The sequence below is a fragment of the Panthera uncia genome (genome assembly GCF_023721935.1).
Source record: "Panthera uncia isolate 11264 chromosome C1 unlocalized genomic scaffold, Puncia_PCG_1.0 HiC_scaffold_3, whole genome shotgun sequence".
Taxonomy (NCBI): domain Eukaryota; kingdom Metazoa; phylum Chordata; class Mammalia; order Carnivora; family Felidae; genus Panthera; species Panthera uncia.
The window spans coordinates 4,703,008-4,722,277 of record NW_026057584.1 but is presented as its reverse complement, the minus strand read 5'-3'; the positions used below and the strand labels follow the sequence as shown (position 1 = coordinate 4,722,277).

The window sequence follows — 19,270 nt, the reverse complement described above, 5'->3', positions numbered from 1 at the left end:
AGTTGGTTAAAGCAAAGAGCAAACGGCTAAATGGACGCGTGAATGACTAAACCCGAGGAACTTTAGGGATTAGCTATTCTTGGGCACGCCTAAGTTTTATTTTGTTTATGTATTTTTTAACAAGCTTATTTATTTTTGAGAGAGAGAAAGACAGCGTGTGCGGGGGAGGGTGAGAGAGAGAGGGAGGGAGAATCGCAAGCAGGCTCCAAACTGTCAGCGCAGAGCCTGATGTAGGGCTCGATCTCACAGTTCATGAGATCATGACATGAGCCGAAATCAAGAGTCAGACCCTCAACCGACTGAGCCCCCCCCCCCCCCCCCCCCCCGGTGCCCCGGCAACCTATCAGTTGATCATCCTCTATCAGAGTTTTGGAAGTACAAAGCCAGTATGTTTTAAGGGAGTTCTACTTTGTTCCAGGACTCTAAAACATTTAAATTGTAATGCATTTCAGAAATACGGCCGAACTGTTTTCTCGGGTGGCCGGGATGGAGGGGGGGTGGCTCAGGATTACATCCTATAAGGACAGTATGTTTGCTCAGATTGTCATTTGCAAAATCCAGTGAGGACAGGGCTCCTCAGTGGCTGCACTTCTTACCCTGTATTCTTGCCCTTCTTATTCTTATAAATGGCTTGGCTTTTCCACTTCTTATCCCTCGATCAGGCTGTTTTCATCTAATAATGATGCAGTCATAGTAACAGAAGGGACCATTTACTGAGCTCCTTCCCTGGGCGGGCTCTGGACCTGGGGTTTTGCGGTCTCTGCACTCAGTGGGGCCGCCCCCGCCCCCGGGAGCAGGGCTGTTATCCACGCTCTTGAGGAACCCTCATGTTCACAGACGTACACGATCCAGGCCGTAGCCCAGACCTCCAGAGTCAGAATCTGCAATTCAACAAGATCCTTTTCCAGTTGGAGAAACCTACCTTGCGACAGTTCTCTGGCCGAATCCTGACCCCACAGGAGGTGCATGGACACTTTCACCGTCCAGTTGAGACAATCACATTTGACTTCGGTTAAGTAGCTATTCTTGCTTGGGGGCGCAAACCTTTCCCTGGGGTGTCACTGCGGGCTCCTGCCTGTCCCGCAGCGTGCTGTCTGCCTTTCCAGGACAAAGCGGTCTCCCGAGAGTCCCGTGGTGACCACATCTGCGCACCTGCTCAGTGGAGCCTCACGGCTTCTCCAGGGAAATTCAGAAGCCCTGGTCTGGAAGCCAAGACCCTCCCAATGTGCCCCAATGCCGTCCACTCCTTCCTTCGTCCAGCTGCCAAAGCACAAGGACCCTCCCCTCCAGGAGGCCGGGTCTCTGTTCCTCCACCACACCCTGCACATTCCTGCACCCTGCCTTCGAAACAGTGGTGACCGCCGAATGTTTACGGAGGAGGGGCTTGGGGACGGCCGTCCTCTTGGGGTGGGGGTGTGAGGGTGGGTCAGCTGAAGGTGCTGGGGGACGCCGTCTTATCACCCCCTTGGCCCACTGTGTTGAAATCGAGGCTCAGCCCGGCTACCTGCTTCAGGATGTCTGCCCTCACGGTGGGGGGGGCCCGGCTGATGCCCTTCGCAGCTCCACAGTAGGCCTCATCATGGCGCACACAGCGGCCCATCTATGCTGCAGGTGCTGCCGAGGCCGTGCGCTCCCTTCCAGATCGGCAGCCGTGGGAGCCATGCCCCGCCCCCCAGGCCCGTCTCAGCACACCCGTGCGCTGGCTCAAACTGGAAAAGATGGAGCCACTGCTTATCCCCAGAGGACGGTGGCGAAGAGTTCTTGTTTCGCAATCTGGTGTATCGACAGAAACTTTGAGGGCTTGTTAGGGCAAACAGATTAGGGGACATCTACCATCGAAAAGATCGTTTATTACTCACCATTCCCAAGAGAAGGGACACGGCATGCCATGGGGCGGGCACGTGGGGAAGCACCAGGGTTGGTCAGGAGGTTGGGGGAAGGGATGTGGACAAAAGCCTCTCTTGTGGTTTCCATGGAAGGAACAGGGCCAGGCGGGACAGACGGGCTTAGGATCGGCTAGTGGGAATCATTTCAGCAGGCTCTGGGGTATAAGGGCTGTCCCTACCTGTCTGGCACCTGGCCCTGGGACCGTTAGGACAGGTGGACCGTAGCCCAGAGTGTGACAGCCCAGTAAAGGAGGTGGGTGGGGGTGAGAGCTCTGGATTGGTGGGGTTGCATTTGAAAAGCGTGCTTGGGGGTGAACGGTTTGCTGTCCTCAGGAATCGACCAGCCCTGGAAGGGGCAGTCCCTCCAGGGTCAGCCAGGTCCCAGATATCAAAAGCACCAGAATACAGAAAATAAGGAATGGCCTATGCAGTCCTGACACCTTGAGCAGCTCTGTGTGTATGTGACGCCCAGGCTGGGTTGATGGCGACCCTTACCAACCCGTGTCTATTCCTGGCATCCGGCTTCCTGCAGGTTGCCACAGCTGAATCATTTGGGGTTTGGTGAGAGTGTCAGAAGACTCACACGGGACCAGAACGCTGGGCTCGCCGCCCCTCCAATGTCCCTTAGGGACTTCGGGACTGTGATGTGCTGGGAAGCACCAGGGGGCTCCAGAAAGGCCCTCTTGTTACGGAAACAGGTGTCCTCTCTCAGTACGTACCCCTCTCACGTGTTGGGCACAGAGCCTTTGCAGGTGGCCAGGCTCCAGGAGAGGCGGGACAGTGCCTGTGAGGCGGATGGTCTGATGGCTGAGGGGGCAGCATGGAGGCTGTTAACCCACCGCAGGCAGGACACAAGCCTTGGGAAAACAAGTGTATCTTTTCGTTCAACTTCTGTTGAAAAGTCCTCTCTGATGCCAGTACTGTGGCACTCACCACCTTGACCCTCACGAGCAACCCTGAGAGGCAGAAAGGCCTTTTATTGCCAGTTCTGTTCCAAAGTGACCGGGAATCTGTGAGGTCCGTGCGTCCGCCAGGGGACGTGGCAGGTGCCGTCCGGGTCTGCCCCTCCTCCCCCCTCAGCGCACCGCCTCTACGGAAGGCAGCAGTGAGAATCAGAGCCTCAGTCCCAGCGCTCTGGTTTTCAGTACAAAACACCTTCCGGCTCCAAAAGGAGGTAATTTTGCAGGGACTTTGGGAGGGGCAGCAGGGGCACGAGGTGGAAACACTTCTTGCCAAGTAACTTCCGAATGGCACAACGGCTCAGGTGCTGCAGACAGCGGGGGGCGTGGGCCAAAGCAAACAAAGACCGGTAGAAGGCCTGGTGCATCTGGAAAGAAGGCAGGCGGGAGATCAACCCTGACAGCCGGCAGCGCCCTCCACCAAGGGGGCGCGGGGATCTTCCCGAGGTGCCGTTCTAGGGGGTCTGAAGGAAGTCCGTTTTGGGTGACACCCCAGGTAACACAGGTATTCTCCTCAAATCCTGCTCTGCTCCCCCCACTGCACGGTGCACTCGCTGTTGGGCGATGTGCACAGAACTCAAGTCAATGAGACGTGAGGGGAGAGCTTCTGGAGGCTTCTGGGGGCTGGGGCGGGGGGAACGTCCTCACAGTTTCTTAATCGACAGTGACTGTAGACTTTGTTGGGTACCTAGATACACCTCCACTTTGCCTTCTCTGTCCTTTTTTGATGCTTTGCGCTTCCCTGGGTATAGTGTGAGGAAACACACACACACACACACACACACACACACGCACGCGCGGGTGAGCAGAAACCCAGCGATGCTGTGCTGAGGGGGAAGGAAGGGCGCTCCCTTACCTGAAATACTTCCTCCGGAATCACCTCCCGCCAGGACTCAGACACGCGGAGCTGAGGGTAGGAGTTGAAAAGCGTCTCGATCACCGTGGGGGCTGGCGCGCAGGTCTTCAGCACCTGGTCGGAAGTGGGGGGGACAGAACTTACGTCGACTGGGCTCTGGGTCCAAGTGGGGAAAGGGCCAGCAGACGTGGGGGGGTGTCTGGGTCCCACTTCGGCCACTCCCTGGCTGTGTGACCCCACTCTACCTCAGCCATACCGGGGATAACAGCCCTGGAGGGATCAGGACAGCAGGGCCACGGAAGTTAGTTCCCAGACAAGCGCAAGGCGAGTGGCCCGTCTTAGCCCCGTGATGGCAGCACATCCCCGAGTCTGGGTCAAGTGCTTACGCATTCACTTTCCCGGGAACAGGGTGCCGATGGCTCCGTGGGCTCTCCTGGCCTCCGGATTGCTACTCAGAGAAGAGGAAGGAGGTTCTGTTGGTTGGCAGTCTGGTCCAAGGATGGTGTTTACAAATTCTTATCTCAATTTCCTAATGTGTCAGGACACTGAGGGAGAAGGATCGCTTTGCCGTTAAATTTCCTCCCGACTTGGCCTTTCCATTTTATTTCCAGTCTCTGCTGGCAAAGGAGTCCTGTTTTCTTATTTGCAAATTTTACGATTGAAATGAGAACACTATTAGCTTTTTAAAAATCAGCTTTTTCTTGCGATTGTGACATGTGAATGAACACAAAAATGATAGTCCCTATGCACCCCCCCCCCATCAACACATGGCCAACCCTGCCCCATCCACACCCACGTTACCTCCGATTATTTTAAAGCAAATGCAATGTATCCTATCATTTCATCTGTAAATATTTCAGTGTGACTCTTACAGGATGCTTTAGAAGAAACCACATCATTACACGACCTGAGAAATTAACGAGTTTCTTAGCATCATCTAATATATGGCCAGTGTTTAGATTCACAAATTTCTCTTCAATTCTCTTCAATGCCATTATATAGTAAAAAAAAATTGTTTGTCTGAATAAGAACTGAAATAAGGCCAACAGGGTTGAGATTGGTTGATATGATGTATTATCAGATCTCTTATTTGTGTATCATGTTATAGATTATTGAAGAAACTGCGTTCTTTGTTCAGCAGAGTCTCTCAGTGTTGGGATTTTGCTCACAGTATTCCTGTAGGGTTTGGGGACACGATGTTCCTCCTCTGCTTTTTGTAAATTAATGGTTGGGTTTGGAAAATTCATCAAATTCAGATTTGATTTTGGGGAAGGGCAGGGCAACATCATAGCTTTCTGTTTTTGAGGCTTAAGATTTACCAAGGGTTGTAAAACTATTCTGAGTATTTCTTCATTGAGAAAACTGAGGTTAAGCAATTTTCTTAAGATCAGGCACCAAATATCTACAGCAGGCAATTAACAAACAGGGCCAAAGGCTGAGCTCCCTGGGGCTCTCTGAACTGAGTCAAATAGAAGAAAGTACTTAAATCCCCCAGTATGGTTGCTCCATTCACAACTTACTGAGCTTGGCTCAGATATGAACCCTTTTTAAAATGTTAAGACAAAACAAGAAATTAGTGTATCTTTGTTTAGAGATAAGCACTATTAACATTTTAAGTATACTAATGTTTAATACATTTGGACAAAAAATTAATATATACAATAAGAGTGGGCTAATACTTTGCATGTTATTTTGAAACTTGATTTTTGTCCACTCAAAACAGTTGTGCACAATTCAGAAATCATAAATGAGCACTTCAACATTACTTCAGTGACCATATAATATTTTATTTGATGAATATATGAGCATATTATAATGTATTCAATGAAACGACTACTGTAAACTGATGTTACAAACAACGAACACTCTTGAATGCGATTCTCTTTCTGCCCCTAACCATTCTTATTTAAATTATTTTTATTTTTTTCTTTTTTGAGAGAGAGAGAGAGAGAGAGAGAGTACAAGGGGGGGGAGAGGGACAGAGGGAGAGAGAGAGAATCTTAAGCAGGCTCCACACAGGTCTTGATCCCATGACCCTGGCATCATTACTTGAACTGAAATAAAGAGTCGGACGCCCAACTGACTGAGCCCTCCAGGCGCCCCTTTATGTAGCTAAGATAATTCTGCCCTCTTCTGACATTGAATTCCTGGAAGCAGAAACGTAGGGTCAAGGAGTCTGTACATTTTAAAGGTTTTAAAACATGCTGTCAAACTGTGAGTGTGCAAATTGGCACACTTTTTGAAGAATGGGGTATGAGAGTATCTCTTTCTCCCTACCCAAATTATCTCATTAGTTATTTAAATTTGATAGGTACAATATGGAATATTTACTTCTGTTTTGGTGGACCATTTGTGTTCTTTTGTGAATTGCTAAATTATGTTTTTTGCGCAATTTTCTATAGTATGTTTATTTTTTTCATTGATTTGTAAATCTATTTTATATTTTTGCAAATATATCTTTATATTTGCAAATAATGGTATTTTCTCCTCTCAATATAAATATCTCACATTTACTTTTCTTGTCTTATTACATTGGTGAGAGCTTTAAAGTTCGATGTTAAATAACAATATTGATAGCAGGCATCATTATCTTATTCCTGATTTTAATAGGATTATCTGTAATGTTTCACTAAACCATATAACCTTGGATATTAGTTTCAGATAGACTCTCTGTTCTAAATTCAGGAAGTGTCTTTCTGTTCCTAAGTTACTGTAAATTTTAGGATTTCATTTTATTTTTTGCCTTTTTCTAAGCAAGTTGATACAAGATTTTTCAATACCGACCCATTTTTGTCTTCACAGAACAGACTCTATTTGACTAATCTGAAGAAAATGCCAGATTCAATCTGCTAAGATTTCTATATCTCTTCTAAGAACTAAATGTGGTTTGTTGTTTCAGTTTTGTAAGCTATTTGTGTCAGGTTTTGATATCACTTTATGTCGACTTAGCTTAGAAAATCTCCTGTTAGCACATTCCAAGATTTTAAAAGTGCAAACTTCCTGGAAGTGAGAAGGCACGGATCTTGCATTTAACATTGTCTATGCCTGGTCTTATGCTGCAGGTAACATTTTTCACTTTCTTCCTCGGTTATTGGTATTTTTTTATATTTTCACTTTCTTCCTCGGTTATTGGTATATTTTGATTTCTTCTTTTTTTTTTTAAAGATTTTATTTATTTTTTATTAAAAAATTTTTAATGTTTATTTATTATTTTGAGAGATAGACAGAGTGTGCGTGGGGTGGGGCAGAGACAGAGGGAGACACAGAATGTGAAGCAGGCTCCAGGCTCTGAGCTGTCAAGCACAGAGCCCGACGCGGGGCTCCAACTCACAAAATGCTAGATCATGACCTGAGCCAAAGTCAGACGCTCAACCGACTGAGCCACCCAGGCGCCCCAGATTTTATTTTTAAGTAAACTCCACGCCCAACATGGGGCTCAGACTCACAACCCCAAGGTCAAGAGTTGCACGCTCTACTGCCTGGGCCAGCCAGGCGGCCCTTGATTTCTTCTTGAATCCATTTTGTTAATCTATATTTTCCTGGAAAACAATCTCATCTTATTTTATTTATTAAAAAAATTTTTTTAATTCCAGTATGGTTAACATCAGTGTTATATTAGCTGCAGTTGCACAGTATAGTGATTTAACAATTCTAAACATGACTCAGTGCTCATCATGGTAAGCGTTCTCTTAATTCCCTTCAGTTACTTCACCCATTCCCCACCCCGCTCTGGTAACCATCAGTTTGTTCTTCTTCTTCTTCTTTTTAATGTTTATTTTTGAGAGAGAGAGAGAAAGACAGAGCACGAGCAGGGGAGGGGCAGAGAGAGAGGGAGACACAGAATCCGAAGGAGGCTCCAGGCTCCGAGCCGTCAGCACAGAGCCCGACGCGGGGCTCGAACTCACGGACCGTGAGATCGTGACCTGAGCCGAAGTCGGACGCTTACCTGACTGAGCCACCCAGACGTGCCACCAGTTTGTTCTTTATAGTTAAGAGTCTGTTTTTCTGTTTGTCTCTTTTTGTCCTGTTTGTTTTATTTCTTAAATCCCATGTATGAGTGAGATCAGATGGTATCTGTTTTTCTCTGATTCATTTCACTTAGCATTGTGCCCTCTAGATCCATCCATGTTGTTGCAAATGGCAACAATCTTCATTGTAAAGAAACTGAGCTTTGCAGGTGTATCTGTCAGAGTTCCAATAGGACAGAAACAGCACACTGACATAGGATCGTCCCGGGAGGGTTTACCAATACAGGAACTATTAAGCCCGGTGTGAGTACAGGGGAAGTCAAAGCACTAATGTGGAGCTGGGAGCTGGGAGCAGGGCCACTTCTGCCTCTGGGACTGAAGGGTGGAGACTCACGTGGGCTATCAGGAGTAGTGATCTTGGGTTGGGGACATGCAGCCAGCCTGAGGCACAGAGGGGGCCAAGCAGAGACCTCCTCTGACCTCGCCCTCCTTCTCCCACTGTCTGCTGGGAGACTGCACTGGTGAAGCCCAGGAAGGCAGAGGGCCCAGGGCCTTCTTGATGTATCTATGCAGGTGGAGAGAAATTCTGGATGGGAGATATCCCCACTCTCTCTAGGAACAAGCACCCCTTTTCATTTGAAATTCTGTAATTGGGGGCACCTGGGTGGCTCAGTTGGTTGAGCGTCCGACTTTGGCTCAGTCATGATCTCACGGTTCACAGGTTTGAGCCCCGTGTTGGGCTCTATGCTGACCGCTTAGAGCCTGGAGCCTGCTTCGGATTCTGTGTCTCCCTCTCTCTCTGCCCCTCCCCTGCTCGCACTCTGACTCTGTCTCTCAAAATTAAACATTAAAAAAAAAAGAAATTCTGTAGTTGTATTTCCAATGTTTTTCCTTGTTTAGTCTTACTGGAATTTCACTAATTTGTTTTTTCAAGGAGTCACCTATTGTATTTTATTGACCAGTTCTTTTCAAATATTCGAATCCATTAAATTTTGCACTTATTGTTATTAATGCCTTTGTTCCTCTTTCTGACCCCTTGGATTGACTGCTCAGTTAATTTAGTAACATTCTTTTCCACTTGAGTCATAATAAAAGCAACTTTTAAAGTGGTGTGGGTACGGTCACAGCCCTAAGTTTTGAGGCACAGGGTTCTAACTCTCTCTCTTAAATATTCTGCAATTCTGTAAGTATTGATGCAATAGTTTTTTGAGAGTGTGCTATGCAATTTTCAAAAGGTTATTTTTGAAAATTAGCTGTTTGCTGTTAATTTCTGATGTATTGTATTACAGCCTTTTTTTAAAGTTTACTTATTATTTTGAGAGAGACAGAGAGAGAGAAAATGCAACTGGAAGAGGGGCAGAGAGAGAGAGGGAGAGAGGGAATCCCAAGCAGACTCTGCACTGTCAGCACAGAGGGGGAGGTGGGGCTCAGATTCACGAACCGTGAGATCCTGACCTCAGCCGGAGTTGGACAGTTAGCCGCCTCAGCCCCAGATACCGCAGACACCCTGCCCTTGCTATGAGCACCAGCGGGCTGCCATACCCAGTTGCGAAGTGCTCCCCTCTCCCTGTGCTGTGTGGGCCACATCTGATGCGGTTAGTCAGGTCCTCCTCTGTGACATTCTTCACTTGGCTCCCAGGAAGCCACGCTCTCATCCCACCTCCCTCACCGGCTGCTTCTCCCCAGCTGCCTTCTCCTCTCTCCCTCTTCTTGATGTGAGAACACCCCTGCATTCATAGGTCCTTCCTCTTCTTCTTCTTTTTTTAAAAAATGTATTCTCACTTCCTGGTGATCCCATCTGGTCTCCTGGCTTTCAGTACCATCCATATGTAAATAAGATGCGGTCCATATATACAGTGGAATATTACTCAGCCATAAACAAGACTGGACTGTTGCCATTTGCAACAACATGGATGGAGCCAGAGAGTCTCCCTGAGCAAAATAAGTCAGTCCGAGAAAGACAGATACCGTATGATTTCACTCATGTGTAGAATTGGAAGACACAAAACAAATGAAGAAAGAAGAACAGAGACAAACAAACAAAAACCCGGAGTCTCAACTATAGCCCTCTCAAACTCTGGGCTTGGACAGCCTACTGCTTACTTGGTATCGAAAACAAGCCCCCAGTTCTCTTACTCTACCCACAACCTTCCATTTCAGCTGACGGCAAACCCATCTTTTCAGCGTCTCAGGCTGAATGCCTTGGAGTTGGCTTTGACTCCTCTCTCTCTCTCACATCGCTCATCCAATCTGTCAAGAAATCCTGGGGGCTCCGTCTTCAAAATATGTTCAGAATCTGAGAAGATCCTGGCAACAGCCTCCTAAGTCGTCCCCCCACTTCTGCACCCCCTCCCCTGATGTATGTTCTCAGCACGGAGGCCAGAAGGGTCCCCACCAAATGTTAGTCGGGTCCTGCCACTCTGCTCAAACCCCTCTGATGGCCAAAGTCATGACAGTGTCCCGCAAGACCCCACACCATCCACGCCCCTCCCCTACCCCTGGTCCCATCTCCTGCTGTCGCCAGCTCTCTCTACCGTCAGCCACACTGGTCCCCTTGTTCCACACACAGGTCAGGTTTACTCCTGCCTCAGGCCACAGGCTGGCTGCTGGTCAGCTGGCCCCTTCCCCCCAGACACCTGCACACCTGCACAGCTGATGCACTCACCTCTCAAGTCTTGGCTCAAAGCCACCCACCCTGGATACTGCGCTTAAAACTGCAACTGCCCCCCCCCCACTATAGTTTTTATCATTTTATTGGCCCATTGATGATGCTCATTGTTTAAAGCTTGTCTTCCTGTTCGAATGTAAGCTCTATGAAGGCAAGACTACTGTTTTGTTTTTTTTTTCTGAACTATACCCAAAGCACTTAATATGTTGCTGACGCATGGCTGGTGCTCAGTAAATATTTGTTGGATAAATAAATACGTAGAACTGTGTCTTTTCTTTTCATCTCTCTCCTTTCCTTCCTTGTTTCCTAACTTCCTTTTCTAGCTTCCTTCCTTCCTTCCTTCCTTCTTTCTTCTTTCAAATGATTTTAAGTAATCTCTATACCCAAAGTGGAGCTCAAACTCACAACCCTGAGATCAACAGCATTCTCTAATGAGAATGAGCCAGCCAGGAATCCCAAGTATATATATGTTAAATGCATTAGGAAGGCAAGGTTGATAAGACACAAGTGTCTTACTTTTACCACCCAAATGAAAAGCATCTTGGCTGAGTCTAAAATTCTAGCAACCAAACTTTTCCTTTAAAAATCTGAAGATGAGAGGTGTCTGGCCGGCTCAGTCAGTGGGGCATGTGACTCTTGGTCTCAGGGTTGTGAGTTTGAGCCCCACCTTGGGTGTATAGATTAAAGAATCTGAGGATGATATTTCATTGTCTTCTGATAATATTGCAGCAGAGAAATTGGAGCCTAGACTGATTTTTATTCCTTTATGAATATTTTCTACTCAGATACTTTGCAAGATTTTCCCATGCTTTTCAAAATTAAAATTTTTTTTAACATTTATTTATTTTTGACAGAGAGAGAGAGAGAGACAAAGCGTGAGCGGGGGTGGGGGTGGCAGACAGAGAGGGAGACACAGAATCCAAAGCAGGCTCTAGGCTCTGAGCTGTCAGCACAGAGCCTGACGCGGGGCTCGAACTCCCAAACTGTGAGATCATGACCTGAGCAGAAGTCGGACGCTCAACCGACTGAACCACCCAGGTGCCCCTTTCCATGCTTTTTTAGAACACTTGTGCTAGAATGTATATAGAAGTGTGACTCCCATCACTGATTTGCAGAGAATATCCATTCGACTTCTATGAGTTAAGATTTCTAGTGCAGCTAAGTTTTCTTCTATTCTGTCTTTGATTACTATTTCTTGTTTCTTTTTTAGAGAGAAACAGTGTGTGTGTGTGTGTGTGTGTGTGTGTGTGTGTGTATGTGTGAGTGGTGGAGGGAGAGAAAGAGAATCTTAAGCAGGTTCCACACCTGACTCAGGGCTCGATCTTGCAACCCTGAGACCATGACCTGTGCTGAAATCAAGAGTTGGATGCTTCACCGACTGAGCCACCCAGGTGCCCCTGATTACTATTTGTGATCCATTTGTTCTAGGCTCTTCTTCAGCAACATCACTTATCTGTGGGTTGGCTTCTACCCTCTGTCCTTCATAAACACCACTTTCTTTTCTAGTTTCTTGGTTTTGTTTTTTTCTTTTGCACTTAGGAAGAGCTTTTTAAAATTGTTTTATGTTTACTTATTTTTGAGAGAGACAGAGAGAGAGAGAGAGAGAGTGAGTAGGGGAGGGGCAGAGAAAGAGGAAGACACAGAAGCCAAAGCAGGTTCCAGGCTCTGAGCTGTCAGCACAGAGCCCGACGCGGGGCTCAAACTCACGAACCACAAGATCACGACCTGAGCTGAAGTCGGACGCTTAACCAACTGAGCCTCCCAGGTGCCCCAGGAACAGCTTTTAATGTTAATTTTCCTTTGTAGCTAACACACTGTGGTTGACTTTCCAACACTCCAAAGGATTAGTTTAATTCAATCGCTATAACTCCATTCCCCTTGCCATGACTGGTTTGGGGAAGTGCAGGTTTAAGTCAACTGGGGCCAGTGAAACACAGGGGAGCCTCCTCGGGGCTTCTAGAGAAAAGCGAGTGGATATGAAATGAGGAAGCTGGCTGGCCCAGTTGTTGCTGGAAGCCATTTTCTGACCAAGAGATGAGCCATCCTGAGGACGAAGCCAAGTCACGAAGGTTGGAAAACAGCTGGTTCCTTGGGGACCTCCTGGGGACACAGAAACAATCCATCCCGAAGCCTGCCCTTACTTCTCCATTTCTTGTTATATGAGATACCACAGAGGCTGGAACCAAGTCTGCCTGGTGGGGGCTGGGAGTATGGGGAGGAGCCGTCGAGGGTACCGGAGCCTTGGAAATGCAGGCTTCTTCCCTCCCTTTCATGGGGTCTCTTTTCGCCGAAGCCAGCCAGCAGCCGGCTGGTATGGGACTCTGAGTTCGAGGGGTCTAGCCGCACTGTCCCCAGCCCTCAACATGCAGAGCAGAAGGCAGGGACGCCAGGGAGTGGATCTGAGGTCACAGGTGCCAACAGCACAGCTCCGTCACTTACGTCACCGACGTGGTTCCTTTTATGAATCAATACTGCTTTTTGCTTCCCTTCAGGCGCTGTCCAAGCCGCCGCTGTATAACCTTGTCCCCACCCCACCCCCCATCCCCCTTGTCACATCATGCTACTGCCTTGTCCCCTTAACCGGCTCTGTTTTAGGCACTTAAAGGCTATGTCCTCTTGCGCTCTGTAGATGACGGCACACAGTTTCTCAGATTTTCTTCTGGATCTTTTCATGAGAGGTACGGATTTCCTTTCTACTCCCTGGATGCCGTCCCCGCATTTTGTTGTTGTTGTTGTTTTTCTGCCCCCTTTCCCCCCTCATGAGTCTATTTATATGTCTGCCTATTTGTCATTGATTAAGGCAAGAGCCAGACAGGAGGTCTGTCAAAATGCGGGCGAGGTCCGTGATGCTGTATTTCCCGGCGGGAGACCGGAGGAGCCGTGTGGAGGAAGGCTGGCGAGGACCATGCCCAGCCCTGTTCCGCCTGCACGTTCACCTGGTGACTGCGCCCCCCCGGGAGCCCTCTTCTTGTACCCTATTCCCAGCAGAGCTCGCAGGTTGCTATGCAACCCGGCTTCCTAGGTTTCCACCTTTGCACTTTGCCCCATCTCCGAGAATGCACTGTATCTCCAAAGGCATCCCCTACTGCCTGGTCGACTTTAAAAACAGTTTTGTAATGTGCGCCTGACTGCCTGAAAACTTAGGGCAGTGCTGAGGATTTGCTTTCTCTCCCGGCTCCCTTTCCCGTCTCCCTTCCCTCCTCTTGTCTTGGCGGCTCTTCTAGTACGGGGACAGGAGCAGTTGCACTTTAAAAGCTGGTCATCGCAGTGCTACTGTAAGAATGATCATCTTTGGGCCCCGTCCTACCCCAAATTTGGGTTTTGTCCCAATCCATTACTCTTACGAAGTCAGAAGCGGGCGTTACAGAAGGAGAGAGACGGTGAATGCCGGAGACGGAGAGGTAGAGGGAGAGCCGGGCAGGCAGACGTCTTCCCACCCGAGCCCCGGAGCCCGACTTTATCCCTTCACCAGCACACAGCGTGCCCCTGGCGTGAGGGTATTTCTGGCTTCCGGAAGCCACCACTAACATGCCGTTTCCTGGAGCACGGTGGTCTCCGATTTCGATTGCCCCCCTTTTGCGCTGGGAGAAAACCGCACCATCAAGCTGAGCGGTTCACACCGGACCCCTCCGGATCTAGTCTGGTGACACGTATATGGTGTCCTATGCAATGCCTGCTTCTTCAGACCCTCCCCAGGCTAACCCTATCCCTCCGGTGACCCTGCGATTGGCCCTCAAACTTACTCTCTGCAAAACGTTAAATGGCTCCCAGAGACTGCAGGCGCCAGGGAGGCCTCCCCGCACCGTCCCCCCGCCCAGGATGAGCTGCCCTCCCTCAGCAGAAGCGCCCCCTCCTCCGGGCCCCTCCTTCCTGGGTCACAGACTGTGATCAAGTCTTATTGCCTGTCTCTGGGAATTCATTTCCTGTCTCTCTGTTCCACCTCTCTGGGGCTCCCCGGCCCTCCCCAGTCCCCCAGCCCCGTGCCCCCTCACGTCTGCCAGGCAGCTGGCTGCCTTCATTATTTTTACGCCAACACAGTTTAAAAAATCTCCACTGCCTCCTTGCTGTCTGCGGAGATGCGGCTGCCACACTGCTCTGACATCCCGGTGTCATTAGGGCCCACGCACACTCTCCTCGGCTAATGAGGCGGCAGAAAGAAAATTAAGGGGGAAAATCACACAGGCACATTGCTCTGTATGTAGATGGGAGAAATAAACCAAGAACAAGGAAAACAGAGGTGCGCTCCTGGAGACAGCTCACCTCCCTCCTCCCACCGGGGACGCTCACACACGCACACACGGCTCTGTGAAGACAGGAAACGGGAGTCTGGTTTGTGGCTGCTGCTACCCCAGGATTCTCCCACTAAACCTCTGGTGCAGCTGGCGGTCCTGTGAGGTCGCTTTGCCGCCTTCTGTCATCAGGCAAAAAGAAGGCACCAAAACTTTGGGTCTGCACTTTCAGCGTGGTCGGGGCCCAGAAGGTGAGGCAAGGCCAGAGATCTGCAGATGTTTCTAGAATCTGCCATTCTCGCCACCAACCTTCTTCTCTCCCCTCGTTCACGCTACCCGCATGCCTCGCCTGGATTTTCCACCAGTCCCCTACTCTGGCATGTTCTCCACACTCGAGCTGAAATATCATCCCAAAGACTCATTTGATCGTGTCACCTCTGCTGCTTAACATGATGCAACACGTTCTCATTGTTCTCAAGACAAAGGCGAAAGCCCGTAACCCTTAAGGCCCCTGCCTCTTGCTCCCTCTGGCCGGTTTCCTCCTAGCTGCCAGCTACCGGGTCACCTTTCAACTGCATACATCCCAGTGCTCTGTCTGCCCCAGGACATTTGCCCGTGCTGTTCCTTCTGCCAGGAATGGTCCTTCTTTTATCGTTTACATGGCGGCGTCTTCGGCCTTCAGGTCCAGGCTCATTCCGCACCTGCCCGGGGAGCCTCTTACCGCCCCCCCCCCTCCAGCCACGTCAGGCCCCCCGTTTGGCACTTTCAAGGTACAGTGGGCCTCGGTTTAGCAGCTTTCTGGCCGTGGCGACTTCACCTTGAGTGTGTCGTTGTCTGAGTCAAGACTGTCCTCCACTCTCTTAAGGCAGCTCTGTGAGGGCAGGAAATGCACACGCCACAGTTCAACACTGACTCCAACACAGAGCACGGTAGTTCCCTGAAATGTCTGTCGAATGAGTAAGTAAGTGCTCAAGGGCTGCCTGTGGGAAGCACAGCCTACATCTGCGGTCAGATGGCTCATTGCTGGTGCTGTCCCTGTGCTTCCCGCGCTCCTGGGCTGAGTCTGACTGATTTAGGCCTCCCGGCTCAGGGGCACAAGGAGAGAGAGACGTGAGCAAAGCCCTTCACTGCAGACCAGGCCTCCTCCGACCCGCGGTCCACTGGTGACGGCTGCAGAACAAGTCGGGTCCACATGTGTGTGTTTAGAGAAACACTCCTGCCTACTCTCCTGCGGGCCGGGCCCCACCTGTCCCGACGCCTTCCCGAATTTAAACCTGGTTGCGGCCGGCCGCCGCGTCTGCACCTGCCCTGGAGTCCCGCCGTCTGACTCTGCTGTTAACTAGCGGGCAGCCGGGCGGAAAGTCCTGGCTTCCTGTCAACATGCTTGCTTCCTAAGCTGTGACACCACTTTGATTTTCGGGGCAGAGCACTGCGCACGGCTCCGACGGATGCTTCGAGTCCGCCTGCCGCGGCGACGGTGCCTTTGTCTGGGCCTGGGGGAGCTGTGATTTATGTCATAAGCTCGCTGTGAAACCTTTGCCTCAGTAATTCTGAGCTCCGTGGGTGTCTCTTTACATCTATTTAAAGCACGGCTGCTGCCCACGGACCGCGTGCTCTGTGACATTCCCCGGTGCCTCTGTATACGCCCCGCCATGGTGCTGAGTCTTGCCTGCAGAGTCGTTTCAGTGTTTTGCTGCGTGCTCCACGAGTCTGCTGAGCAGAGTCGGGTCTGTCCCTTTGATGTCCTGCGTGGCGATCAGACCCCTTCCCCGGCGGACCGACCGCTTGCAGGGGCCTGGCTGCAGGAGCACGCTGCTTCCGTGCTTTGCCCCGCTGTCCCGGGGCAGGGCCACAACAACACAAGCGCTTGTGTCTTTGCTTAGAACATTCTCAGTGGGGTGGTAAACGCGTTCCCCTTTGAAACCTGCTCCTGACCGCAGTGCCGGGGGCCGGGGGCTGCGGACCCCACCGGCGCTCCTTCCGGGGGCGTCCCCTCGAGGTGTGGGGAACAGCGCAAAGAAGTCAGAGCCCCGTGTCCAAAGGTTTAACCCACAGGCCGCTGTGGCCCGGAGTCGCCAGCATCCCTGCACTCATTCAGCAAACAGGGACTGAAGATGTGCGGGTTCGGGCGTGGTGCTCCGTGCAGGGGAGGCAACGGCAGTGCGGCTGTTTTGTGAATGCCTCCGAGTACTAAGATTCCTCAGGGAGGCTCCGTTCCTTCGCAGATGGCGTGAAATTGCAGACAGATCGTCACTTCTGGGAGCCAAGCACTTCCCAGGGCCTCTTGGTCCCTGCTATAACAAACAGCCTCCACATTCAAACCTACCTGCGGCTTGCAGCCCGCTGACCATGCTACATTCCTGTGGGGCTGGTGGAGTGGGGGGCGGATCCCAGGAGAGGGCCCAGAGGGGGCCCAGAGGGGGCGCCCTGTGCCTTGTCCTGCATCTCAAGGTCGAGGTAGGGTACTTCCAGCTCTGAAGACAGAGTTCAGGCGCTAGACGCCCCGCCCCCAGGGATGATGCCCAGTGAGGTCGTGCCTGGGACTTGGAAACCCACAAAGATTGCGTGATTCTAAGACCAACAAAGGAATATTTATTACTGGTCACTACTTAAACCAGTGGACCTTTTTTTTTTTCTTTTAAAGAATTTGCCGCAAATATTTTTCACTTTTGGCCCATCACGTAAAGTCACTTCTTTTGTCTTGCTTGTTTCTTTTTCCTTCTTTATGCAGTTTCACGCCCCGAGGGCTGAAGTATCTTGCTGTAATGCAAACGCAGTGTGAACAGGAGGGACAGCAGGTGGGTCTTGATCCCATTTTATTGGTCGATGAACTAAGACCAATAAAGGTTGGGACCCATTACAATGTAAATGATGACTCAGAAATGTAAGTGTTATAGAATATAAAAATGTGGGTCTTCCTTCCCTGTCAAGAGCCTGCCATACTGGGATCCTGCCACAGTGGAGTGCCACGAGAGAATTACTTGTCACCGTGATGGTGAGGTAATGAAACACTCAGGGAGTCCAGTGGGTGGGTTTTACACGTTTCACCTACGTTTTGATAGACACACTTGGCAAAGTTAGCCTTTGAGAGAAATGTGTGAATTTTACTATTTCAGCGCACCTGGAGTACTGTCTTTTATTGATTAAAGAAATTTTTTTTAACGTTTATTTATTATTGAGAGACAGAAAGACACAGAGCGTGAGCAGGAGAGGGGTAGAGAGAGGGGAGACACAGAATCCCAAGCAGGTTCCAGGATCTGAGCTGTCAGCACAGAGCCCAACGTGGGGCTCGAACTCACAAACTGTGAGATCATGACCTGAGCGGAAGTCTGTCGCCTTAGCCAACTGAGCCACCCAGGCACCCCGAGTACTGTCCTTTAAAAGTAGTAGCTTTTCAGCTATTCGTTCAAAACTTAACAGGCCAAAGTATGTCTCTTGCTTATGACTGGCGAGCCTGGGGATAATTTTTAAATCAAGCATGCTCGATTTGACATCTAATGGCACGACTTCCCTTCAGTGAAGTCTTTTATGGGGAGGACAATATCTTCTTATTCCAACCAATATTTGGGGAACTTTTGGAAACATTTTCCACCTTCTAAGTATTTTCTCTGATGGGACATCTTTCGTCGTCATCTTTATCATTTCGGGGTAGATCTGACACGTGGGAAAAGTGACAAGCTGCTCAGAGTGAAGTCTGCAAAGTGGGGTTGAGGTCCCAACAGAGCCCTGACCCAGCGAGGGGCATTTCACCTGGTTGAAACCCAGGTAGGAGACCGTCATGAGCCTGGCGTATTTCCCAGGAGTGTGGTGTGGACGATATGGCAGAGATCTGCAAACAGTGTGAAGTGCTTTCCTTAATCTCATCGGTAAGGTAGGTGGTCAGAGTGGGTATTTCGTTTCAGATCCCACAGGAGACCCATACCTATTGTTTACCAATTACACCAAGAGGTAACCTGCCAAAATATTTTGGGCCATGATGACGTCGTGGAACTTGGTGCCTGGCATCGCCAGGTAACTACTATGTACGGATACAGTCAGGTTGGCAACTTAATTTTCCTTTTTTCTTTTTTAATGTAGGCTCCCCCAGGGTGGGGCTTGAACTCGCGACCCTGGGACTGAATCCCATGCGCTACAGACTGAGCCAGCCAGGCGCCCCAAACAACTTAATTTTCTAGTGACTCCGGCCAGGAGGCTTCTGGGTCCTGCTCTTCTAAGTGTGGTCCCAAGACCAGCACCCTCGGCCTCACCCGGGAGTTTGTCAGACATGCTCACCCACCCCACCCCCCCCCCCATCAGATGTTGCATATGGCCGGGGGGTGGGGCGCGGGTAGGGCTGCTGGGCCCTTGAATCTGAGAAGCGGCGCGAGCCCCGCCGCAGGCCCGTCCCCGGGGGGGTCCCCTTACCTTGGGGAAGGCGTCGGGCCACACGCTGGGGGAGCCGTGGTTGAGCAGCGCCTGCACCGTGCGCTGCGACGCGGCCTCCGCGGCGAAGGCTGCGGTCTGCAGCGCGCGGGCCAGCGGCGAGGCCCCGCCGTAGTCGAGCGCGCCCGCGTCGGCGCCGTGCCGCAGCAGGAGGCGCGCCAGGCCCGGGAGCGCGTGGCCGCAGGCCTTGTGCAGCGGGCTGCGCTCGTCCTCGTCGCGCGCGTCCGCCGCCGCCCCCCGCCGCAGCAGCAGCGCGCACAGACGCAGGCGGCGCGCGTGCTC

The 19,270-nt window shown here is 50.5% G+C and overlaps 1 protein-coding gene across 1 annotated transcript in view; it reads right to left on the bottom strand.

Annotated features, from left to right (window-relative positions):
• Positions 1-1,797: 1,797 nt before the first annotated feature.
• Positions 1,798-19,270, bottom strand: part of ASB18 (ankyrin repeat and SOCS box containing 18) — a 73,367-nt gene continuing 55,894 nt past the window's right edge. Inside the window, exons 10-12 of the mRNA XM_049614465.1 lie at positions 18,971-19,270; positions 3,702-3,815; positions 1,798-3,213 (exon numbers count right to left, since the gene is read on the bottom strand). The exon at positions 18,971-19,270 is cut by the window's right edge and continues 4 nt beyond it. Of these exons, the coding sequence (XP_049470422.1) occupies positions 3,028-3,213; positions 3,702-3,815; positions 18,971-19,270 (600 nt within the window). The 3' untranslated portion in view covers positions 1,798-3,027. The remainder of the gene's footprint in view (positions 3,214-3,701; positions 3,816-18,970) is intronic.